This window comes from Capra hircus, chromosome 8, assembly GCF_001704415.2.
Source record: "Capra hircus breed San Clemente chromosome 8, ASM170441v1, whole genome shotgun sequence".
In the NCBI taxonomy this organism is placed as follows: domain Eukaryota; kingdom Metazoa; phylum Chordata; class Mammalia; order Artiodactyla; family Bovidae; genus Capra; species Capra hircus.
The window spans coordinates 84,190,137-84,216,615 of record NC_030815.1 but is presented as its reverse complement, the minus strand read 5'-3'; the positions used below and the strand labels follow the sequence as shown (position 1 = coordinate 84,216,615).

Genomic DNA, 26,479 nt, shown 5'->3' with positions numbered 1-26,479 from the left:
GCCCTGTGTAACCTGTATCAAGATGTATTTGTTAGTAACGGAAACCATGACAAATGTGGCTTCAGGGTAGCACAGGCTCTTTCAGAACCACCAGCTCTGTCAGGCTCTTCTGCTTACAGCCTAAGCGTGACTGCAGGGCCTCCAGGAAGCAGGAGTGTTCAGACAGCAAACACCAGTGAGGTTCCTCAATGGCCAGACAGATCACACCCCAAATCTCAGGCGGCTAGAAGTCAGATTTCAACTGGTTCAGAAGAGAAGTGGAGTCCAGGTACCTCCCCTCATTGAATGAAACACAGAAGTAGTGACCGAGGATGACTTCGGAGGCCCTGAAAGGTAAGGTTTGTCCTTGGGACTCGCACTGTGGAAACCAGCTGCCGTGATGTGAGGAGGCCTGGCCACTCGAGGTGGTCACCACTTCATGGGTCTCTGCTGACTCCTGGCAGCAACCCAGCTGACCACAAGCACGTGGGAGGAGCTGCTGTGAGCAGTGGCCGGCAGAGCCCAGCGGTCCTGGATTCCCCAGCTGTAATAACGAGAAACTCCTGTTTTATGCTGCTACACTTGAGGCTCTGAGACACAGGGATTGAAACCGGAGACAGTAATTCTTACCTTTATTGTCTTTCAAAGAATTGTTTATTTCATCCCCCTTACCACAACTCTACAGATAATGGACGCAGCATCCCAGCTGGGTCTCTGCTTGCAGGTACAAGGCAGCCAGCTGTAACTGTGAGGAGTCTGCTGCCATCTCCTCCACTCTGCTATGCAAAACTAGATGTGCCTAAAATGTCCTCCAGTCTCTTCAAAGGGGCCTCACTAGAGGGAGGCTGCAGCTGGTTTTGTGAACCTCAGTGGTGGTTTCAAGGAGCCCTGTCTATAAAAACAACTATGGCTGGGCTCCCCTGGCACAGGTCACCCCCTGAAAGGGTCCCCAGCTCAATGCCTTGAAGGATCTCTAAGCCCGGAGACTGGTTTCACTGACCAATCTTGAGCTGGACACATGTCGAGACGCAGGTGTCAGCTGGTAGGTCGTCCTGGCCTTCCCGCTGTGGAGGGTAGGCTGGGGCCTCCGCTTTGGTCACCCTGGGACATAGGCTGCAGGCTGTCTGAGCATCACAGTTGGCCTGGAGGGAGGCGGGATCTGCCCTGGGCTTGCTGTATGCACCATCACCCGGGCGCGGGGTGAGCTGGTGGGGCCACTGGCGGTCCAGAAGTCCTTGTCCACGCCTCGGGCCATGCTGGCCAGCTCTCTGGTACCCTCGCCAAGGTCTCTGCAGGAAGAGGAAGGGTGAGCTTGGGGGAAGAGTGAGGACTCCATTTAACTCCAACTTTGCACCCATGCTGGGTACCCAGGCCCTGGTCTCCAATGGGTCTGGGATAGATTGCTGCCCCAAGGTGGGGGCCGCTGTTTCCTCCTGCCTTGCACCCAAGGAGGCCCCTCCATAGGTGCCTCTCCCTGAGCCTCAAGTCCCTCCTTCATACAAGAGGGAAGACTCAAGGAGCAGCACACCCACCTTCCTAGGGCTTTCTAGAGGAAGGAAGCTTACTCAGAGTGAGTGTAAACTATGTGGAAACAGCATGCCCTAGGCAGAGAAGGGACACTGGTGCCCCAGGAACATTCTGGAGGACACCCTTCATCTTGCCAGGCTCTCCTCTGGCACTCTGGGGCCAGATCTCCTATCTTCTAGATCTTCAGTTCCCTTGTGGGGCCCCCAAGCCACAAACCCACCCATTTTCCAAGCTGAGCAAACCCTGGCCCCCACCTTTGTCCACCTGGTCTTGCTCTTACCCACTTAACACTGGATTCTGCTGCCTGAGGCTGCCTGGCTACTTCTTCCCCTTAAGATGCTTTCTCTTTCCTTCTCTCCATACAGGCTCTCCCAATCTATTCACCTCAGGCACCACTTCTTCCAGGAAGCTTCCCCAGATTTCTGTTCCCACCCACATCTAGTCCTCAGGAAAGCTCTAGAAAGTAGTAGGAATTATGTTATCTGTTGGTTCAATAAATGAGTGAATAAATTAATTAATTAGCAGAAAGGAATATCAGCTTAGTAAGCAAGTCCACTGACTCTGGAGCTAGACTTTGGAGCTGACCTCAAATCTAGCTTCATGCTTAGCAGTGTGTTATTCTGGACAAGTTTCTCAAAATGGGATTAAAAAAAAAAATAGTTCCTACTCCTATGGTTAGAACAAGTAATGTTTGGAAAAGCTCAGAACAGTGCCTGGCACAATGTGAGTGCTGGGAAGCATTTATGAAAGAAAAGTAAGGTCAAGGGGCAAACCTCACCTTACTAAAGATGATTTCACCACCAATCAGTGGGAGAACTGGGGCATCTAGGCCTTGCCTAGGATGGTACATCCTGAAATGCAGTAAGTCCTTCCCTATTCCATTGGGGCTCTTCCCAACTATAGACAGTGTGTCACAGGTCTATAATGGGGAGAGGGTGTCACAGGGCAGGGGGCAATGGAGAAGCTCCAAAACCCGCCAAGGAAATATGACTATATGAAAAGGATATGCACTACCAACATATTCTGCACATAATCTGAAAATAACTAAAATAAAAAGGAAAGTACTTGCAGCCGGCTGATGGGTAACAATCTCTTCTACAATGTACACGAAGCTTCCAGTATTGATGAGAAAAAACATCAGGCAATTCAGCAGAGCAAACCCAAAATGACTAAAACCAGCAATGCTACTGGTAAGCAAAGGCAGGAGAAAATGCTCTTTCTCAATGTTAATCAAATAAATGCTGATGAAAACCATCGATGTAACTCCCACTTGCTAAGGAAGTGATGGAAAACAAATCATTAACGTTTGGCAATGGTTAGCTATAAAGATGGCTCAACTGGTGCTGGGTTCCTGGAGAAAGAATTTGGTAATAAAAATATTCAGACTTATTTGACCTAAACAATCTGTTCCTAGGGTCGTCCCAAAATGCCATCTCAAAAAAGAAAAACAGCTCTAAGTACAGGCATTTACCTAAATCTGAGCACAGCACTTGAAGTATTCAGAGTGAAGCTCCAGGGGCCTCAGACCACCATGGCAACACAACGTGTCAGGTCAGGTGGAAAGGGTGCAAGGTGGCATTCCTGCCATGGCCACCACAATGTAGGCCTAATGTGTGTCTGAAGTTCAAGGGAAGGAGCTAGGAAGTCAGTTCCTTCCCAGAGGCCTTACCACTCCAGGAGTCAGCCAGCCCCAGCACTTTGAGTGTGCACGTGGGATCAGAAAGGCCCTTGCTACTCCTGCACAGACCACCACCTCCAGCACCTCAGTTTCCTCACGTGCGTACCAGGGACAAGAGCAGAATTAACAACAACGGCTGGCACTCACTGAAACTATACTCTGGGCCCAGTCGAGCCCACTGACTCATATCACCTCAACAGGGCCAAGAAGTGAGGCCCACCATAATCCTCACTGTACATGGGTGGAAAATGAGGCGTGAGCAGTTGTCACACAGAGAGGTGTCAGGCTCAAGCAACTGGCTCCCTGGGAGGTTCCTGTGGGGACGGACTGAGGAAATGAGCAGAAACTGCCCTTGCGATGCCAGGGCAGGGCAGAGAAAGCACTCAGTGGGCCAGAACATCCTGTGCGAGAGGAGGTGCTGCAACAACTGAAGCCAGCAAGCAAGCCGAGAGCCCACGCTCCGGAATAAGAGAAGCCATCACAAAGAGAAGCATGCGTGCTGCAACAGAGAGTAGCCCCCTCTTGCTACAACTAGAGAAAGCTCCCGCACAGCAACGAAGACCCAGCACAGCCATAAATAAAATATTTTTTTTAAGTTTGAGAAAAGAATACCTATGAGTTCAGAGTGATACAAAATGAAAAGGAAAGGAAGGATAAGATAAAATCCATCTTCATTCCTCATAGAGGGAACAGCAGAATCACAATGGAATTAAAATCATTATTCCCAAACCCCCAGGGCCAAAACTGATTCTGGCTGGATCATCTCTGGATGCTAAGGCTACAGGTCAGGGGTTATAGGGGCAGCAGAGTGACCCTTAGCAGAATCCTGTCTTTGTCACTTGACAACAGGCTCATCTCAGCCAAGAGGGCCCAGACCTCATGCCTGCAGGGCGATAGCCCAGCCTACATCCGTGATTCACACCAGCACCACCCATGGGGCACCTGCACCAGAAATGCTGCCCAAGTGAGTCATGCAGGAACGCCAAGACAGTCCAGAATACAGAGTCTGTAGGAGACCACTGGCCTCGAGTGTGCCAAGGGAAACACACCGAAGACAAATATCCCGCCCAATGCAAGGAGCCCAGAGACCGGGAGGCCCTGGGACAGAGGGTGCTCACTCAAAGCTGGTAACAACACTGGGAGATGTTCTATCTGTACTCCACGTTCAGCCAAGATTAGACTCCTTGAGTCAAAAAAAAAGTATGTGAAAAATGTCCTTGTACTGGTTCATAAAAAGTGTGTGTGTGTGTATATTTTGAAAGAAAGACAAGCAGAGACAGAAACAGAGAGACAGAGGAGCAGGGAGACAGACGGGAGGACAGAGCAAACTGACAGGGCACGGTGGGTCCTGGTGAAGGGTAATACTCATTTCCAGAAGCTTCCTTCTCTGGACAAGGGGTGACAAGATAAAGACATGGAGTGGAGGGCAGCTCCAGGTACTAGGGTACAGGTCAGGCACAGGTTGCAGAAGGACCATCAGCTTGTCCTACAGATGGGAGCTGGGGCCTTGCTGGGCCTGGACTCACAGCATGTGCGGACTGTGAGTGCCCTTGGTGTTCAGGTTCTCTGGCCAAGCCAGACACTCCCCTGCCCTTATCACTGCCCTACCACCCTCCTTGCCCTGCCCATGCCCACGTGGTGAAGCTGTGATTGTCGTGCACTTGAACAGGTTGGATCCTGGACACTCCACTGATGCTGCTGTCACTGTTGAGGCCCTTAAGGCCGAGGTAGGGAGCCTGTACCGTCTCCAAATCCTCATGTCTCAGCTGGAGCCACAGTTGGTTTGCCCTGGGGAGAGATGGGGGAAAGACATTCAGGTGTGAGCGTGTCCAGGACACTACTTGCAAGCCTCTGCAAGGCCAAGAGTGAGTATTTTAGGGCTGTACCGTTCTGCTGCTGTAGGGAGAAGGCAGTCATGGATGATGAGTAAGTGCCAGAAAAACTACTTACAAAGACAGGTGGTGGAAAGTTCTTGTGATGAATCAAGCCAGTGATGGTATAATACTGTGAATGTAACTAATGCCCCTGAATTGTGCACTGAAAGATGGCTCGCGTGGTGACTTTTATTATGTTGTAAATATTTTACCACTGTTGTAAAAAAAATACCACCCACCCCCCCGCTACACACACACACAAAAACAGGATTTCTTCTTCTTTCTGTGAAGAAAAGTAGAGGTGAGCCAGACTCCATCTGCAGGCCCTAGTTAACCATCGTGTGGTCAGCCTTGCACGTCCACACACAGCAGAGCATACGCTGGGGGTGTGCAGTCTGCAGAATGAGAAAATCCCACGTGTACCTGTCAGCTCTCTTACAAAAGACCAAACAAGTGAGCCACGCGCCCTGCACAGCCTAGATGCTCTGTGAACAGCAAGATGCCAAGACCCCAGCAGCCCCACTCCCTGACACCCCAGGGGTCCCGACGTGACAAGCAGGTGCCCGCAGCAGTCACAGGTCACTGTACCTGTCGGATCGCCGCTGCTCACTCCTCTTCACACACTTCACGAAGCAGCAGGTGAGGAAGGCCATGGACATGAGCATGATGATGGCGCAGCTGACGATTGAGGAGATCACGGCCACCTTGAAGCCAAAGGTTTCGTAGAGGGGCACAGCTGTGAGGGAGACAAGACCAGCTCTTGGACCCAGCCTGGCATCAGAGAGCCCTGTTCCATGGGGAATCCAGGGAGCTACTGACAGATGAAATGAAGGTCTGTGAAAACTGTTGTAGGGGTAGGGCTGCCAGGTAAGACTGCCCCCAAGAAGCGGGTGTTTGAGCAGGGTTTTGGTGAGTGTGTAGGAGTTTTTGGTGGCATACTGGGGGAAGCTCTGACAGGGAGTTCAGTGATGGTCTCTTTGGCTCCATCCCATCTCTACAGAGAACGGTAGACAACACATGGTCTATTTTCACAATGCCTCAAGCTGGCAAAACCCTTTGGGGGCCTATGTGCCTTCTTAGGTCACTTTCTAGGAAGGTGTGGAAAAAAGGAAAACAGTGGTGGCTCAGATGGTAAAGCGTCTGCCTACAATGCGGGAGACCCAGGTTCAATCCCTGGGTTGGGAAGATCCTCTGGAGAAGAAAATGGCACCCCACTCCAGCACTCTTGCCTGGAAAATCCCATGGACAGAGGAGCCTGGGAGGCTACAGTCCACGGGGTCACAAAGAGTCGGACACGACTGAGCGACTTCACTTTCAGTGTTTGGGGTCAAAGGGCCTTTGGCACATTATCAGCTATGTGCCAAAGAACTAGTTCTATCAGGTTCTAAAGGATGTTCTTGAAATTGAGGCCCAGAATCCTAATTTGAACAACACTGCATATTTTCCTGTGTAGTAGATATAGATTACACTTTCCATTTCCGAGTCCCTCTGCCCTACCTGGACCCTGGCCATCCCAACTGAAGACTACATTTCACAGCTTCCCTTCACATGACCACATTCTGGCCGATGGTGAACAGTGGTGCAGGGGTGTGGGACAACTTCTAAGAGCCTTTCTTGCCCTGCAACTAATCCTCTAACAACTACATGGATCATGCAGTTGAGGTCATGCCCAACAGAGCCACAATATGGAACAGGCCTGGGTCCCCACCACGGGGCACTACACAAGCCTTCGACTGCCCATGCTAAGGACCAGAGGCAAGAAAAACCTCTCATAATCCCCCATTACTTTGGTAACCCTCATTATCTTGGGTTTCTGTCTCTTGTCGGAGTCTAATCCTAAGAGACACTCTCCTCAGAGATTCAACCATCACATGAGTATTTTAAAGGCTCTGAGAAGTCCTGCTACCTGTTAACCCAGTCTTTCCTGAATTATATTGACTACAGAGCCCTTTTCAATACACAATACACATTAACACAACATATGTAGCCTCACTTTGGAAAATGCTGTGCTAGGTATTATCCTTTAACACCCTGTATAGCAAATACAGAAAACCATCTCCTCCTCCAACTGAGCACCACGGCCAAGCCTAGAATTCTTGGCACATGGAATATCCTATTAAGGTTTGCTGCATCTGTGCATGAAATAACACACGGATGAACGCAGTTTTCTGCTTAACAGATAAAATAAAATGCTAGCTCAGACGCATGAGTCACCTCTTGGAGATGACAGGCCAAGTCAGTGGCAGCGCTAGAATTTGAAGCAGCTACTAGAACTTGAGTCTACACTGCAGACATGGAGCCCCAAGGGACCACCAGCCCTGGGAACAGGACCTTACACAGACACCCATGGAACTTTCTCTGTGGACACCCATGCCACCCATGTGACAAAATCAGCACTCCCCCCAGGGGGCACTGCTGAGTTGGGGGCAGCTCAGGCAGAATGGGCCTCACTCTTGCACATGGGGGTCCCTGAAGACCACTCAGCGATGTTCCCCTTCCAGGCACAGGTGAGGAGGCCAGACCCCACCATCTGGTGGCCTGAGGGGCAGTGGAACACGATGACAGTCCCCACAGAAGTGCCGTCCCCACGAAGTACTTGGAAGGTGCCCTGCAGGGGCTGCTGCAGTTGCACACACATGCCTAGGAGAGAAGAGAGGGGAGACAACGTGAGATCCCACCCTTGGGGCAGGGGCTTGGCGGGAGACCTCACCTGACCCAACGACCATGTGTGCTCTGGAGAAGGTCACACAGTTACCCAGACAAGGGACAGTGGCATCCACGTGGCCAAAGTGTAATCCCTACATTAAGTGAAATCTAGAGGTGCTGAGGTCCAGAGGTGCTCCCCAGGTCCAAGGAGTGGTGCCTGCCTGCGTGGGTGCAGGAGGGCCAAGAGGAGCTACTGCACACTCAAGGTCAGGAGAGGCGGCGGTGAGGAGATATCCGTCGTCCAAGGTAAGGAGCAGCGGCTGTGCTTTGCTGGAGCAGCCGTGAAGAGGTACCCCAGTCCAAGGTAAGAGAAACCCAAGTAAGATGGTAGGTGTTGCAAGAGTGCATCAGAGGGCAGACACACCGAAACCATACCACAGAAAACTAGTCAATCTAATCACACTAGGACCACAGCCTTGTCTAACTTAATGAAACTAAGCCATGCCCTGTGGGGCTACCCAAGACAGGCGGGTCATGGTGGAGAGGTCTGACAGAATGTGGTCCACTGGAGAAGGGAATGGCAAACCACTTCAGTATTCTATTCTTGCCTTGAGAACCCCATAAACAGTATGAAAAGGCAAAATGATAGGATACTGAAAGAGGAACACCCCAGGTCAGTAGGTACCCAATATGCTACTGGAGATCAGTGGAGAAATAACTCCAGAAAGAATGAAGGGATGGAGCCAAAGCAAAAACAATACCCAGTTGTGGATGTGACTGGTGATAGAAGCAAGGTCCGATGCTACAAAGAGCAATATTGCATAGGAACCTGGAATGTTAGGTCCACGAATCAAGCCAAATTGGAAGTGGTCAAACAGGAGACGGCAAGAGTCAACGTCGACATTCTAGGAATCAGCAAACTAAAATGGACTGGAATGGGTGAATTTAACACAGATGACCATTATATCTACTACTGTGGGCAGGAATCCCTCAGAAGAAATGGAGTAGCCATCATGGCCAACAAAAGAGTCCGAAATGCAGTACTTGGATGCAATCTCAAAAAAGACAGAATGATCTCTGTTCGTTTCCAAGGCAAACCATTCAATATCACAGTAATCTAAGTCTATGCCCCAACCAGTAATGCTGAAGAAGATGAAGTTGAATGGTTCTATGAAGACCTACAAGACCTTTTAGAACTAACATCCAAAAAAGATGTCCATTTCATTATAGGGGACTGGAATGCAAAAGTAGGAAGTTAAGAAACACCTGGAGTAACAGGCAAATTTGGCCTTGGAATATGGAATGAAGCAGGGCAAAGGCTAATAGAATTTTGCCAAGAGAACACACTGGTCATAGCAAACACCCTCTTCCAACAACACAAGAGAAGACTCTACACATGGATGGGCATCACCAGATGGTCAACACTGAAATCAGATTGATTATATTCTTTGCAGCCAAAGATGGAGAAGCTCTACACAGTCAGCAAAAACAAGACTGGGAGCTGACTGCGGCTCAGATCATGAGCTCCTTATTGCCAAATTCAGACTTAAATCGAAGAAAGTAGGGAAAACCACTAGACCATTCAGATATGACCTAAATCAAATCCCTTATGATTATCCAGTGGAAGTGAGAAATAGATTTAAGGGACTAGATCTGATAGATAGAGTGCCTGATGAACTACGGACTGAGGTTCATGACACTATACAGGAGACAGGGATCAAGACCATCCCTGTGGAAAAGAAATGCAAAAAAGCAAAATGGCTGTCTGGGGAGGTCTTACAAATAGCCGTGAAGAGAAGAGAAGCGAAAAGCAAAGAAGAAAAGGAAAGATATAAGCATCTGAATGCAGAGTTCCAAAGAACAGCAAGAAGAGATAAGAAAGCCTTCCTCAGCGATCAATGCAAAGAAATAGAGGAAAACAACAGAATGGGAAAGACTAGAGATCTCTTCAAGAAAATTAGAGATACCAAGGGAATATTTCATGCAAAGATGGGATTGATAAAGGACAGAAATGGTATGGCCCTAACAGAAGCAGAAGATATTAAGAGGTGGCAAGAATACACAGGGGAACTGTACAAAAAAGATCTTCACGACCAAGATAATCATGATGGTGTGATCACTCACCTAGAGCCAGACATCTTGGAATGTGAGGTCAAGTGGGCCTTAGAAAGCATCACTACGAACAAAGCTAGTGGAGGTGATGGAATTCCAGTGGAGCTATTTCAAATCCTGAAAGATGATGCTGTGAAAGTGCTGCACTCAATATGCCAGCAAATTTGGAAAACTCAGCAGTGGCCACAGGACTGCAAAAGGTCAGGTTTCGTTCCAATCCCAAAGAAAGGCAATGCCAAAGAATGCTCAAACTACTGCACAATTGCACTCATCTCACATGCTAGTAAAGTAATGCTCAAAATTCTCCAAGCCAGGCTTCAGCAATATGTGAACCGTGAACTTCCTGACGTTCAAGCTGGTTTTAGAAAAGGCAGAGGAACCAGAGATCAAATTGCCAACATCTGCTAGATCATTGAAAAAGCAAGGGAATTCCAGAAAAACATCTATTTCTGCTTTATTGACTATGCCAAAGCCTTTGACTGTGTGGATCACAATAAACTGTGGAAAATTCTGAAAGAGATGGGAATACCAGACCACCAAACCTGCCTCTCAAGAAACCTGTATGCAGGTCAGGAAGCATCAGTTAGAACTGGACATGGAACAACAGACTGGTTCCAAATAGGAAATGGAATACGTCAAGGCTGTATATTATCACCCTGCTTATTTAACTTATATGCAGAGTACATCATGAGAAAGACTGGGCTGGAAGAAGCACAAGCTGGAATCAAGATTGCCGGGAGAAATATCAATAACCTCAGATATACAGATGACACCACCTTTATGGCAGAAAGTGAAGAGGAACTAAAAAGCCTCTTGATGAAAGTGAAAGAGGAGAGTAAAAAAGTTGGCTTAAAGCTCAACATTCAGAAAACTAAGATCATGGCATCTGGTCCCATCACTTCATGGGAAATAGATGGGGAAACAGTGGAAACAGTGTCAGACTATTTTTGGGGGCTCCAAAATCACTGCAGATGGTGACTGTAGCCATGAAATTAAAAGACGCTTACTCCTTGGAAGAAAAGTTATGACCAAACTAGATAGCATATTCAAAAGCAGAGATATTACTTTGCCAACAAAGGTCCATCTAGTCAAGGCTATGGTTTTTCCAGTGGTCATGTATGAATGTGAGAGTTGGACTGTGAAGAAAGCTGAGCGCCGAAGAATTGATGCTTTTGAACTGTGGTGTTGGAGAAGACTCTTGAGAGTCCCTTGGACTGCAAGGAGATCCAACCAGTCCATTCTAAAGGAGATCAGCCCTGGGCATTCTTTGGAAGGAATGATGCTAAAGCTGAAACTCCAGTACTTTGGCCATCTCATGTGAAGAGTTGACTCATTGGAAAAGACTCTGATGCTGGGAGGGATTGGGGGCAGGAGGAAAAGGGGATGTCAGAGGATGAGATGGCTGGATGGCATCACGGACTTGATGGACGTGAGTTTGAGTGAACTCTGGGAGATGGTGATGGACAGGGAGGCCTGGCGTGCTGCGATTCATGGGGTCACAAAGAGTGAGACACAACTGAGCAACTGAACTGAACTAAGAGGTGCTGAAGACCATGGTGCTGATAAAAGAAACACACATCTAAAGACAATAAAAGCAAAAGGACAACTATTATCCAAGTGCAGCTCAAAAGGCAGAATCAAGGGGAAGAAAAGGAAGGAGAGAGATTGACAGATGTGATTTCATGAAAAGAAAAAAAAAAACTTTTGTTATTCCCTAATAACTGAAAACCCCTTCATGGATCACAACCTTGTCATGGAGAAGGGGCTTGCATAACTCAATGAAGCTATGAGCCAGGCCGGCAGGGCTACCTAAGACAGACAGGTCATAGTGAAGGGTTCTGACAAAAGTCGTTCACTGGAGGAGGAAATGGCAAACCACTCCAATATTCTTGCCGCAAGAACCCCAAGAACAGTATGAAGGGCAAAAAGGTATGACACCGGAAGAGGAGCCCTCAAGGTTAGAAGGCGTCCAATATGCTACTGGGTAAAAGTGGAGGGCAATTACCAAAAACTCCAGAAAGAATCAAGAGGCTGGGCCAAAGCAGAAATGCTGCTCAGCTGTGGATGCATCTGGTAGTGAAAGTAAAGTCCAATGCTGTAAAGAACAATATTGCATAGCTGATCACCGAAGAATTGATGCTTCTGAATTGTGGTGCTGGAGAAGACTCTTGAGAGTCCCTTGGATTGCAAGGAGATCAAACCACTCAGTCCTAAAGGAAATCAACCCAGAATATTCATCGGAAGGACTGATGCTGAAGCTCCAATAACTTTGGCCACCTGATGCAAAGAGTCAACTCGTTGGCAAAGACTCTGATGTTTGAAAATATTGAAGGCAAAAGGAGAAGAAGATGGCAGAGGATCAGATGGTTAGATACCATCACTGATTCTATAGACAAGAATTTGAGCAAACTCTGGGAGAAGGACAGGGGAACCTAATGTGCTGCACTCCATGGGGTCACAAAGCTTTGGACACGACTTAGCAACTGAACAACAACAATAACTGAAAAGCAAATTCAGATGAAAAAATTAGGAAAAGATATTTGGAAAACACAGGACAGAAGTTCAACACCCGTAATTTATAAAGAGATCTTAACACATCAGTAAAAGCTGAACATCCAAGTAAAACAGAATGAACTGATGTGTGAACAAGCTACTCGTAAGAAACAAGTAGCTCCCAGAGAGATGTTATGGGGAGGGAGGTGGGAGGGGGGTTCATGTTTGGGAATGCATGTAAGAATTAAAGATTTTAAAATTAAAAAAAAAAAAAAAAAAGAAACAAGTAGCTAACAGACACGAGAAAATGCCTGCCTTCATAGGAACTGTGTGCTAAGTCGCTTCAGTTGCGTCTGACTCTTTGTGACCCTATGGACTGTAGCCCGCTAGGCTTCTTTGTCCATGGGATCCTCCAGGCAAGAATACTGGAGTGGGTTGCCATGCCCTTCTCCAGGGGAGCTTCCTGACCCAGGGATAGAACCCAAGTCTCTAGTATCTCCTGCATTGGTGGGTTCTTTACCACTAGCACCAGCTGCGAAGCCCTCATAGTAACTGAAGAAACACTAATTCAAATGAGAACTAATCTTTCACTCCTCCACTTGCAAAACATAAAAACAAACAAACAAACAAAACCACATGTGAACTTAGCAAGGGCCTGGGAACAACTCCTCTCTGACTTGCTGATGGGGGTGCAGACCCAAATCTTTCTGGACAGAGTTTGGTAAAGTGTATTAAGAGCTTTATAAATCTGAGATTTAGCCAAAGTAAGTATTTATGATCTGCTGCCAGGATTTCTATAACAAGATATTTGTCTACACCCACATCTCCAGCTGTGGGCATCGGTGCAGTTAATCAGAGTACATCTGACATGAATGCCAGCAATGATATCCTGAAGTGTTACAATGATGTCCTTATATAAGGACATATTTAGAATTTACTGTGTGCTGTTCTAAATGCTTTACATCTATTAACTCATCAATCCACAAAATACCTCCCCATTTGACAGGGGAGCAAACTGAGGCACAGAGTGGTTTAACCATTTCCTGAAGTAGTACAGTTCCTATGCTGTAGGGCAGAGACTCTGAAGCACACAGGAGGCTCTGGGCCTACCCTCTCAATATACACGTGTGATAGATACCTCACGTGTCCTTCGTGTCTGGCTTCCCTTGCTTAGCACGAGGGAGGTGCTGTGCTGCGCGTGTTGGCAAGCTGTCCGCATTTACAGTGGAGCAGAGCACCACGGTGTGGATGCCCTGCGTGCTTCCCTCTTCCTGCTGACAGACGGATGTGTGCGTTGCTTCTGGCCTTCAAGAATACGGAATGAAGCGGCTACTGATGTTCCAGAGCATGCCTACTCGTGCTTGAGGTGCAAGAGGCTCTTCCTTCTGCTTTTCTGGAACTTTCTGATTGTACTGCTGCTGCTGCTAAGTTGCTTCAGTCGTGTCCAACTCTGTGCGACCCCATAGATGGCAGCCCACCAAGCTCCACCATCCTGGGATTCTCCAGGCAAGAACACTGGAGTGGGGTGCCGTTTCCTTCTCCATCTGATTGTACTGCTGGTGTATAAAGTGGTTAGCCTCAGACAAAAGGGAGACTGGTTGAGCTGGTTGTCTGGCCTGTGTCTGTGGCAACACTGACCAGAGGCAGCATGCATGTTCAACCCCCTTGCTAGGTGGGAGCAAGGGTGGGGACTGGGACAGGGGCTAGCACTGCTCAGGCTGAGGACCCTGTTCTTCCACACCAACCTAAGACAACACTGTACCTGACCCCCATGGGATGCCTCCAGCTAGGACCGTGCCCTGGGCACCAGGCATAGGTGTCCTAAAGCCCACTCAGCCTGCCACACCCAGCCAAGCTCCTGCCCTGGCCAACTTCTCATCACCTGGCTCCCCTATTCTAACTATGATGTTAGCCACCAGTTCCCCTATCCTTTACTTGCTCTAGCCCTCACATTTAGAACCAACCTGGACTTCCTTTTCTCAGTCCATAACCAATTCACCAGCAAACTCTGTGAGTTCTGTTTTCAAAATACATACCCAGGACATATGTAGTGGGCTGGAGAGTCCTCCAAAATCCACACCCACCTGGAAGCAGCCCCACAGGGGGTCCACTGTGGAACGCATGGAACACTGTGTCATACAGGTTGTGGGGACAGAGCGTGCCTGCGACTGCCCAAAGGGCCATGGCTGTCACTCAGGAGGGTCACACACATGCACTCATATGCCTCGTGGTAGCACCTCACATGCCTGCACACAACCAGCCCTGTCCAGAAGGGAAATCGAGGCTCAAGAAGGTCAGGCCGCCTCTTGCATGAACCTGCTGGCCCTGCCCCACTTAGGGTGAGGGTGTTAGTGACAGAGAGGCTTCAGCCTCAGGCCTGCATTCTGCCCTCAAGGAGGCCAAGGCTGCCTGAGACCCGTGGTGTGGGGCAGAAACACTCAGAGACATCATTTGGGTGAGGTTGGCCAAGCTGCATTTAGTCCACCTCCTATCCTCACCCTCCCAAGAACCTGGCGGGTGCCTCATCAGGCTAGAAGGCTGGAGGGAGGAGTCTGTGCCTGGGGGGTCCTTGTGGGAGTGGGGACTGACCATTGGAACACAAACAACACTGGGCACCTAATGGGTGGTTCACTATATTGGAGCCATATGAGAAGACCACCCGTCTCCACCTCACAGATGGGGAAACTGAAGCACAGCAAGGCTGGATGACATGCTGAGGGTGATGGGGTGGAAGGGTGCTAGCCCATGGCTGCCAGGTAAACCACACGTCTGGGAGGATTTGGGCTTCCCTGCCTGAGAGGTCCACCGTTGGTGTCACACTCACAATAGCTGGTAGAAACATCTGGTCAAGAAGGACCCCAATTCCTGCCCTCATACGGCACTCAACTATCTGCAGAGGACAACAGTCATTATATCATTTTAACATGAGCAACCAAGCTTGGAGAGGTGGCTGACCCGCCCAGCACTCACAGATAGAGAGGGAACCCACAGATAGGATTGACACACAGCTCAAGAGTCCTAATCAACAGCAGAACAAAGGAGTGTGGGTATTTGCAACATACATGTAACAGAGCATCTTTCTTACATAAACAGCACTTACACACTTGGATCATAGTGAAGGGTTCTGACAAAAGTGGGTCACTGGAGGAGGAAATGGCAAACCACTCCAGTATTCTTGCCTCAAGAACCCCAAAAACAGTATGAAAAGGCATAAAGGTATGACACCGGAAGATGAGCCCACAAGGCTAGAAGGCGTCCAGTATGCTACTGGGGAAAAGCAGAGGGCAATTACTAAAAACTCCAGAAAGAATGAAGAGGCTGGGCCAAAGCAGAAACGCCGCTCAGCTGTGGATGCGTCTGGTGGTGAAAGTAAAGTCCAATGCTGTAAAGAACAATATTGCATAGCTGATCGCTGAAGAATTGATGCTTCTGAATTGTGGTGCTGGAGAAGTCACAACAGAAAAAATGGTTACATTAGGAAGAAAAAAATGGAAATGGTCCCAAACTAGTGAGCCAAGCAATTAATTAAGAAAATTAAACTGTATCCACATTAGGAAGGAAGAAGCAAAGCTTCTCTGTTAGATGGCATGATCCTATATCTAGAAAATCCCTGGGAATCTGCTAAAAAAATCTATAGGAACTAATAAATGAGTCCATCAAGATTACAGTATACAAGATCAACACACAAAAATCCATTGTATTTCAGTACAGTGTCAATGAGCAAACTAAAAATGCAATTAAGAAAAAAATTCCATTTACAAGAGCATCAAAAAGAATAAACTACTTAGGAACAAAATTTAACTAAAGAAGCTCAGGTAAAACTGAAATTAAAAATTACAAAGCATGTTTAGAGAAATTAAAGAAGACCTAAAAAAATAGAAATACATGACATACTAGGGGGTCAGAAGACTTAGTATGGTTTAAGATGGCAATGCTCCTCTGCTCACTTAACAGCTTAACCCTTATTCAGCATAACCCAAATTCAGCATAATCTTATCAGGGTCCTAGCTGCTACCTTCACAGAAACTGACAAACTGATCCACAATTCATAAGGAAAGGCAAAAAGACCTAGAATAGCACAAACAGAACAATCTTGAAAAAGGAGAACAAAGTTGGAGGATTTGTACTTCCTTAGTTTAAATTTTATCACAAAGCTATGGTGATGAAAACAGAGGACACTGCTATACAGACAGACATACAGGCCAATGCAAGAGCTTAAACTCAAGACATAAACTCCTATTTACAATCAGCTGATTTTCAACATGGATGCCAAGACAATCAAATGGGAAGAGAATAGTTTTTCAACAATTTGGTGCCACGAAAACAATACTTACATGCAAAAGGAGAAAGTTGGACCTCTCCTTATATCATATAAAAAAATTAGCATGAATCAAAGATCTCAATATAACAGATAAAAACCATAAAAACTCTTAGAAGAAAACATACGGGTAAATCTTCCTGACCTTCCAATGGCAACGGTTTTCTCAATGATTACCAAAAGACAAACAACAAAACAAACAGATAAACTGGACTTCACTGAAACGAAAAAATTTGTGCTTTATAGGATACTATCAAGAAAGTGAAAAGACAACCCTCAGAGTGGGAGAAAATGTTTATAAAAGCATCTGTCTGAAAAGGGATTGCGTTTAGAGTGTATAAATTATTATACTGACTTATAAAAAGACAGCCTAATTTATAAATGGGCAAAAGATATGAATAGACATTTCTCTATAAAGATAAACCAGTGGCCACCAACAAACACATGAAAAGATGCTCAACATCACTAGCTCCAGGGAAATGCAAACCAAATCCACAGGGAGGTGCTTTTTCATGTATGCCATGAAAAAGACACATGAGAAAAATAACAGGTGTACCAAGAATGTGAAGAAACTGGAGCCCTCACACACTGCAGCTGGGAATGTCAATGGGGCAGCCACTTCGCAGTTTCTCTAACAGTTTTCAGAGCACTCCCAAATGATGCAGTGGTGCTCCTCTCAGCAATATACCCAAGGGAAAGGAAAACACGTCTATACAAACACTTGAACACAAATGTTCAGCAGCAGCATTATTCGTAACAGCCAAAAAGTAGAACCCACCTAAATGTTCACCAACTGGTAAGCGGTGAGCTGAAGTACGGTCCACCCTTACAACGGAATATTATCTGAAGAACTGACATGCTACAACATGGATGAACCTTCAAAACTAGCCAGTCACACAAAACCCACGTAGTGTATAACTCCATTCATATGAAATGTCTACAACAGGCAAATCTATAGAGACAGAAAGCAGGTCAGTGGTGGTCTGGGGCAACGGAGAGGGGAAGTTGGGAGATGAACTCTAAGGTATGCAGGGCTTCCTTTTGGGGTGAGGAAAATGTCCTAAAATTGACTGTGGTGATAGCTGTACGTATCTAAATGGACTAAAACCCATCGAGTTGTACACTTTTAATGTACAATTTAAGCATGTGAATTGTATGGCACATGAATAATACCTCAATAAAGCCTGTTAGAAAAATTCAGGGGAAATATTTATCTCAATCAAAGAAGTGTGAATTTGAAACTTATTACTTTTGGCTTGGTCTAGTTCAGAAAAACCAGCCCACCAGGTTAGTGAGAGTGTGGGAAAAGGGGCGGGGCAGAGGGCACAGTCCGGAAGACCTAAGAGGCAGTCCTCCCCTGCAGCAGGGGCAGGCAGGTGCTTGCAGGCAGGAAGGGGTAAGCAGGCTGAGCTGGGAGTCCCAGGGAGGAGGACACAGCATCGACTTCGAGCCGCCAGTCAGACATTTCCCGATTACCCTCACTGGCCTTGGGTCACCCAGTTCTCAGTAGTACAGAGGTTCAGTACTACAGAGTACTCAGTACTGTACAGAGTAGTACAGTAGTACTCTTGATTCCAGTATCTAGGCCCTTAAACATCACACTGTGTTTCCACAGGTGCCAAAGGAGAAATGAATGTACAAATGCGTGAACAGACAACCTAACATCTGAAAGTTGTGATCAGCACTCCTCCAGGAGAAATCTCTTTTCTTTTTCAGGATCTGTGGACTTGGACACGTGTGGTCCTTCCAGTCAGGGAAGTGGACGGGGGTTTTGGAACTGGACAGACAGAGCAGGGTGGCCACAGGCCAGCCACATGGCCCCTTCCCCAGGGTCACCGGAAACCAAAACCTCCCAGTCCCCAATTTAGAGCTGCCACTTCTCCATTCTTCTGTGGCTAAGCACCTTCTTTCTCCCCAGCCCCATGAGGCCCTTGGAGAAGGGAGGGCCTTTTGGAAGGGATCAGCAGGGGCAGGAGCTTCGTGGGCACTTGTCTTCCCAACACCTGGCAAATAAAAGGAGGAAGGGGTAAACCTGTGTTTATCCTTTAAAGATGCAACTAGAACTTTATCAAAAAAATAAGATGCTTTGAGGGAGGGACAAAGAGATGGCAAGAGAAGAGATGAAGCAGGCCTGGTGAAAAGTTAAGGGTAGGATAGAGCTGAGGGATGTGTGGATATAAATTCTTTCCTCTGTGGTATGTTTAAAAAAATTTTTAATGTGGGGAGAAAGTCTTAGGCATCACTGTTGAATTTATCTGTCTCATATCCCCCAGGGGGTAGCTGCCCATCTCCCTACCCAGAGCCCAGTCCACATCCTGCACTACTAGCTAAGATGGCCCTGGCATGGGGAGTCACAGACAGAAGAAAAAGTTTCAGAAACTGAGGCCGCAGGCTGGTTCTACAGACACACTCAACCTGCGGGGTGAGCAGGTTACCAATTCAGTCCTCAACTCACCCGTAAAGGCTGCAGTGGGCAAGACTGGGCGGGGTCTGACTGAGATGACATGCAACCCCAACCCAGCAAGGAAACCACCACTGTTGTGGGGAAAGGGCCGGCTGTCAACAGCCACATCCTGTACAGCTGCTGGGTTCCGCTATGGTGACATGCCAATCCTGAGACAAGCACTGCCGCTGTTTCATCACCCAAGGGGCTCACATAGCTTCAGTGACAGAAATAAGCCCTCCCCACAAGAGGCCCAGAGCCTGTCCTGCCTCCTGGAATCTCACCAAGGAGGGAGGGTGAGGGGTGATGCCACAGAAAGGGAACAGGCCTGACATGTGGATGCCTCCAGGGTTGCGTCAAGCTGAAGACTCAAGGGAAAGGTCCAAGAGAATTCGCAGCCCAGGCCCAGTGAAAATGCCACTGCCCATTACCACACATGTTGCGCGGCTGGGGACAGGAGGGCCACCGAGAGACTCAGAATGGGGGCTTTAAAAGAAGTCATGGCCTCTCTCCCCAGACCTGTGGCTTCACACTCTGCATTTCTGGCCAGCCAATACAGGTGTCTCACGCCCATCAGAGGCAGGGAGCCCCTGCTTCAAGCACAAGTGTATTGTTAAAACAGGTCCTCTTTTAAAAATGAAAATGAAAAGTTTGAGGAAATAACTCTGATAAGAGCAGGGGGAAGATGAGCCTTGCCCAAGGCCCCTCCCTGCAGTGAGTACATCATGGAACCTTCCCCTACCTGGGAGGCAAGGAGCTCAACTCCAGTAATCTGAGAGCCCAATCAAGCAGAGAGGCAAAGGCAGAGAAGCCAAGTGGGCCTGGTCTGCTAGGACCACCCTCTCAGCCCCAGCCCCTCTCTACCAGGTCTGACCCTGCTCCACCACCTCTAGGCTTAGGTCCTAGACTTGGTCAGATTCAGTTTCCCAACCTGCAAAATAGGGTGACCTGCTCTTCAGGTCAGTGATAGGAAGAGTGGGACCACCTGGTGGAGACTTTAAACCTGTGCCTGGGAGCTCAGGAATACCCCTAGGAGGAGGCTTAATACCTGCTCCTATCTCCCATCCTAAGTCCACAGTATCCAGGATACCTGCACCTGCTACCCCCAGACTCAGACCCAAGTCTTCCCCAAGACCACGACACTCTGCCAAGACACCTTTATCTGCCATCCCGTTACTCCAACGGGATGTCCTGTATCCCTTCTCTGGGCCTGGAAGGCTGGCAAACACTTTGGGCTGGGCCCATTTTCCAGATGAGGAAACTGAGGTCCACAGACCTGCTGAAGGCCCCAGGTACACACTGGCAGTGCCCCCCACCAGACCTTTCTACCCAACTTGTGACACACAGGCCAGATGGGGCAGGAAGGTGGCACAGCGTCAGAGGACAATGAGGGCTTCAGCCTACCCATCTTCTAAGGATATTCCAAGAAACCACGAGCTGGCTCCAGAGACATTCCAGAGACATCCCCTAACCACTGCAAACCCAGCCTCTTCTCACATTCCTCACTACACCCTCCACTGCCTGGAGACCCCCAGACTCTCTAGCTGGGCCCCCAATAGTCCCACCCTACACATGGTGTTTAAGAGGCAAATCCCACTTCCTCCATCCCCTGCTGAAAATCCTCACCGACACCCAGCTGCCCCTGTATATCCTTCCTAGGCCTGCTCTCCATCCTACCCTCAACTCCCAGCTGTCCTTCCCTTCCAGCCCCACTCAGCCCTGGAGCCTGGCCCTGCCCACTTGCGGCCCAACTCACACACTGGACGCTGCATTCCCCTAGCCCTCCTCTGGCTGGACCCCTGCACCCCTCAATCTTTGGTGCATTTTTTTCTCTGCACCCTGTATGAACTCATCTTTTTTTCGTTATGTACAAATAAATCTCAAAGAAGAGGAAAAACAACAGAAAAAAAACAAAAGGAATGGATTTGATGCAGGCAAGATATAAAACAAAAGCAAACCCTATAAACTCACTGGACAGTGGAGAGGCAGATCTGCCCATCCGGTGTGCATCCAACTCCCCCGACTCACTCCCCAGCGCCAAGCAATGCTCTCTCCCACCCTCTAACACACAATGGGTGTACGGCCTGGCCTGCACACCCTGTCCTTCCAGCCCATGCCTCCCCCAGCCTGCCTGGCCAGTGGGGATAAGAACAATCCTTGCTTGTTAATCTTTTATCTGGAACCTTGGACCACAGGACCATCCCTCCTATCCTCCTTCCTGGAGCCAACACAGCCCTCAAAGCCTGACCTCATCCACTGGGAGGTAAATAAGTTAACCTTTTATGCTGGCCATGGCTGCAGACAACAGGGACAATGAGGAGATGGGGGAAGCAGGCTCCTGGACTCACCCACTGTGGGGCTGGGTCACTGTGGGACTGGAAAGTCACTTCCTTATTCTGAGTCTCAGTATCCTCAAGTGGAAAGAGGAACCCACAGGAGGGATTTCTCAAAGAGAAATCAAAATGGATGAGGGGTACGGGTGCACAGGTACTCTATGGAGAGTCAACTGCCCCTCACTCCCACCCACAAGACCCCAGCAGCAGGGACAGCCACGTGCAGGAGGCCCACGCCCTGGCTGCATGTCCTAAAGCAGACACAGGGTTCAGAACTACTGCAGTTCTGGTCCTTGGCTCCAGTTCAGACCTGGGGCTCCCAGGCAGTCCACTGACAGCAGGTCAGCTCACACATGAGAAATGTACGTCCTCCTCCAGCACATGACCAGGTTAATTCCAATCCAGTAAGAGCGCAAGCCCTGTGCCCCCATCCCCTCCACTCTGAATCTCTCAGGGGAGAACACTGAGGCTCCAGAGAGCCTCTTTCATCCAGCAGCTCTGTGTGTACCCTGGTGGGAGACCAGAGCCAGGCCTCAGGGGCACAGAGGCCCTGTTTAGAGACCAATGCCCACCCACTCCCTCCAGGTTTTGGTCTTTTTGTGAAACGGGCCCAGGCTGGCTGTGGGGCTGGCCTGCAGGAGTGAAGCCAAGGGGACGCCCACAGAGCACGTCCTCATCCACCCCTGCAGCCCTTCTACTGCCCGCTCTCAGGGGTATGGATCATCTCCGGCCACTGAAACCCCGAGTTATTCCTCTTGCAGGGCCACGTTCCTGGACAATCTCCTCCATCAAGGAGTGCTGGAGCTGCCCTGGGAACAAGGCCAGTGGGAGGGCAGTGGGAGGGCAGCCTCCCAGTCAGCCATTCAACAAAGATTTAAGGCCTTGTTCCAATTCAGCCTCCCCCTGTCTGCCCCTCCCTGCTGTGCATGGGAGATGAGGAGAGAATCCTAGGACTCTGTCTGGTTGGATTTGTATAGCTCCTCTAGGAAGAGCAGAAAATGTACCCATTGTACAGATTGCAAGAAAAACACCCATCCCATTCCTGTGTTTTAGATAGCGTCAAACTGTCTAAAGACCCCCATACCCATCGTTTACTGCCCCACGAGAGGTGCGTGCCCATTTCACAGCCCAAGATACTGGGGCTATGGAGCAGAGCAGTTGAGGAGCCCAGACAACTGTGATACCCTGGGGCGGAACCATGGTGAGGGTGGGTGCATTGGGACCTCCCTGGCTCCCACACGCCTGGGCAGGTATACAAGGCCCACCACTTAGCATATGGAGAAACTGAGGCACACAGATAGTGACGTACCCCAAGTTGGGGGGCTCCAACCCCAAATTTCTGGGAAAGATTCACAGGCTGGGACCCCCAGGGTAGCAGGGCTGGGGCCAGGCCTGGCAGGCTAGATAGAGGGCAAGAACTGGACTCTGAGACCCCCTTTCTCCCAGGACAGTTCTCTGAAAACAGTCTTTTGTATGTAGCCAGTCTCCCCCTCGCTCTCCTTAGCTGATCTTGGGCAAGTCCCTGTGCCTCACAGTGGACACTCACCTCCCCAGGCAGTGCTGCACAACTCGCACACACATTATCCTCTTTTCACATGCACTGAAACACTAAATTCCGGATGGGACATCAGGCTGCCAGAGGGAGTTAAAGAAAAACCCACCCCACCAGGCCGGGGGCAGGTCTCAGGTCTTGGCTTTCACACCACCAAGCCACACGCCTCTGCTCAGAGAATGACTTCGCTGGGCCTGTTTTCCCATCTGAGACAGAGCCGTCATTCCTCCCAAGGTGGCAGGTGTCACTGTTTTAAGCTTGACTGGCTGCATGCCCAGTGGGGTGTGTCCTGTGCCAGGCTGCTCCTCCAGGCCCGGCTTCCACCCGTACAATTCAGCGCCTGGCCTGGGGCACAGGTGTGCAGAGACCCTCAGGCTTAAAGGGGAGCTGACGGTGTGCCCTCAATGAGCCTCCAGGAACATCTGGGGCTCAACGTCTGGGTTTATCTGTGTTTCTAAAAGGATTAAATTTCAGACGCATTCAAGGCGTAAAGCGGACATTCGAACCCTTGGCTTCAGACGCTTTCCCCACACCGACGGCGGGCAGAAAGACAAACCTCCTACAGAACAATCCAAAAATCAACCATTTACGATAACAGTCAGCCTTCCGGAGACCCCGGAGCCACACACCAGGCTCGACTGTCGTTCTTCTCTCTCAAGCTCAGTTTCCCCATCTGTAAAGTGGGGCTGAGGAGCTAGCCGAGGAACCCGAGCATCTCCCCGAGGTAAGGCCGCTTTCGGTTTCCCCACGTCCGTCGCGCAGCCGTCCGTCGCGCAGCCATCCCCCGCATCACCCCGAGGCGGCCCCCATTGGGAAAGGGCGCACACCTGGGCTGGCGCGCGGCTAAACGCAGCCGCCTAGCTTCTGGGCACTCGCTGCCCGGCTTCAGCTCCGCTGGGGCGCCCGCTGGGCTGCGGAGAGGGCCGGGGCCGGAGGAGGCGTTAACCGCCGGGTGTGCACCTCCCAGCGGCAGAGTGCAGCCCACCGCCCCCCGCTCCCGCCCAAAGCTGTGCACGCAGCCTCTCACCTTTCCCGTCTGTGTAATGGGCGCAGAACCCCACCAGAGGCCCGCAGCCTCTGCCCTTACCTGTGCCGTTCCCGGGGGTGGGCATGGCGTTCCCCTTGCGCCCCCCGGGCCTCGCCCTGCGGCGGAGGGTCGCCGCCGCCCCGCGCATCCCCGCGCCCTCCGCGGCGCTTGGCCGGACTGCCGCGCAGGGGCCAGCGTGGGCGGGGCGGCCAGGACGCGCCCTCGCAGGGCAGAGGGCGGGGCCGACCTCGCAGGAGCCGTCGGCCCCGAGGGGGCGAAAGTCGCGGAGCGGAAAGTCTCGCTCCAGGGACTTGCGCAGGCGTTGCTCTCAGTCCCTGCCCCTCCGACCACCAGGGTCCTCCCCAGCCCAGGTGTCCTCGGTGAGTAGCACATGTGGTCCCCATCTGTGTCACTGGGTCAGGCCCTCTGTGGTGGGTGACGATGTTGTGCTTCTTCAGTGAGGACCCCCGGGTCGTGGGGGCAGGATTCAGACCTCCAGGGTCTGGCCCTAGGCTCACACACCACACTGAGGGGTCCTGCGCTCTCCTGACTCCTCCTGCCCAGCCCCCTTAGAGGGGGCCCCTGGCTAGGCTCAGAGCTGCGGCCCGCCCCTTCCTCTCTCTAGGACCCCGCCCAGCCCAGGCGCAGCACCCCGCCCAGGCCCAGGAAATGCTGAGGAAGCTCTAAGATTACCGAGTCCACAGCGGGGTCTTCCCAAGGAAGCTCCTGGTGACCAGTCCTGCAAAGCTGGAGGAAGGTGTGTGGAAGATTCTGGGTCTGTCTTGGACCGCAGTCCTGGTTTAATGGTGGATCACTAAGTTTATCCAACTACGTAGCGGTGACCAAGATAGACTTACAGATCCATCCTTTAGACTAGGGGTGCAGACCAAGGTAAATCCAGAGATCCGCCCTTAAAATAGGGCTTCCCTGGTAGCTCAGCTGGTAAAGAATCCACCTGCAATGCAGGAGACCCCGGTTTGATTCCTGGGTCGGAAAGATCCCCTGGAGAAGGGATAAGCTACCTGTTCCAGTATTCTTGGGCTTCCCAGGTGGCTCAGTTGGTATAGAATCTGTCTGCAATGAGGAAGACCTGGGTTGGATCCCTGGGTTGGGAAGGGCATGGCAACATACTAAGTGTTCTTCCATGGAGAATCCCCATGGACAGAGGAGTCTGATGCCTGCAGTCCATGGGATCACAAAGAGTTGGACACGACTGGAGTGGCTAAACACACCCTTAAATAGGTAGTGGAGAACAAGATAGACAACATTAGGGTAGCAGTACAGACAATGATAGACACAGGGATCTTCCATTAAACTAGGTAGTGGAGACCATGGTAGATCCAGGGGTCCACCTACAGACCTCGGAATCCTCCATTACTAAGTAGTGGAGACAAATACAGACACCAGACAAATACAGGGATCCACCATTAGATTAGGAATGCAGACTAAGACATATCCAGGAATGCCCCATTTGACTAGAAATGGAGACCCAGGTAGACACAGGGACCTCCATAAGACCCAGATAGATCTGGGACCCAACACTGAACTAAGCAATGGAGAGCAAAACAGACACAGGATCCACCATTAGACCAGGAGTGCAAACCAAGACAGACCCAGGGATCCACCATTAGACTAGGAGTAAATACCAAGATAAATCCAGAGAACCACCATAAGACAGTCAGTGACAGAACAGCTGATGCAAAGGCCTTACGATATTAATTCTTCGGAAGCTCGAGGTACAACCAGAAGTTCAGTATGGCCACCACTGGAAGTCTCTGAGATGGCCCAGGTAGACAGAACTGGCTCTGGAGTGCCTGGCAGGCAGCAGCAAAGAGGTTGGTGTCTTGTGGGACATTAGGGCAGGGTCCCAGCAGGCCAGCCCCTCCCCGCCTTTGCTTTCTTAGTCTGGTAGACATTCATGTTCAGTGTAATACATAAGGGCCCTCCTCTTTCCTGAGTCAGAGTTGTTTTCCCCATACTATCTAATTCCCATTTCAGACTTGTGGGTCACACATAATGACTTTCTTCATTTCCCTTGATATGAACCAAGCATGTATGTCCCGTCTGCCACACTGAGAATCCAGGGGCGTCTGCAGGGCCCACTGTGATCTGCCCCCTCCAGACCACACTCAGGGACATGTGACAGTGGCTCAGTCATGTCTGACTCTTTGCAAGCCCAGGGACTACACAGGCCGTGGTATTCTCCAGGCCAGAATACTGGAGTGCATAACCTTTCCCTTCTCCAGGGGACCTTCCCAACCCAGGGATCAACCCCAGGTCTCCCGCATTGCAGGCAGATTCTTTACCAGCTGAACCACAAGTCGTGTCTTCCTTTGAGCCCCAAAGGGAAGCCCTCAGGGACCTGGGACCCCAGAATTCCCTACAGATGGCTCCATGTCCACCTCTGAGGTCTTGTGGCCTTCTTGTTGGCTCTGATCTTTTGTGTACAACACTGTACCCAGGACAGCTGTCTGAAGATGCATTAGCAGGGTTGGGA

The 26,479-nt window shown here is 49.9% G+C and overlaps 1 protein-coding gene across 1 annotated transcript; it reads right to left on the bottom strand.

The window, feature by feature from the left end:
• SUSD3 (sushi domain containing 3) lies at window positions 594-24,162 on the bottom strand. The gene is made up of 5 exons (XM_018052498.1): window positions 24,043-24,162; window positions 7,510-7,698; window positions 5,647-5,794; window positions 4,820-4,972; window positions 594-1,268 (listed from the first exon to the last, which is right to left on the bottom strand). Exons 1-5 carry the CDS (start codon window positions 24,128-24,130, stop codon window positions 1,076-1,078), a joined length of 771 nt encoding a protein of 256 aa, XP_017907987.1. The 5' UTR covers window positions 24,131-24,162; the 3' UTR covers window positions 594-1,075.

Excerpts from the sequence above, each read along its gene's own strand:
- SUSD3 (XM_018052498.1), bottom strand. The coding sequence starts at position 24,130 with ATGCGCGGGGCGGCGGCGACCCTCCGCCGCAGGGCGAGGCCCGGGGGG. Across the intron at positions 7,699-24,042 it reads CACCCCCGGGAACGGCACAG|GCATGTGTGTGCAACTGCAG; the intron begins GTAAGGGCAGAG and ends CTTCTCTCCTAG. Across the intron at positions 1,269-4,819 it reads GACAATCACAGCTTCACCAC|AGACCTTGGCGAGGGTACCA; the intron begins GTGGGCATGGGC and ends CTCTTCCTGCAG.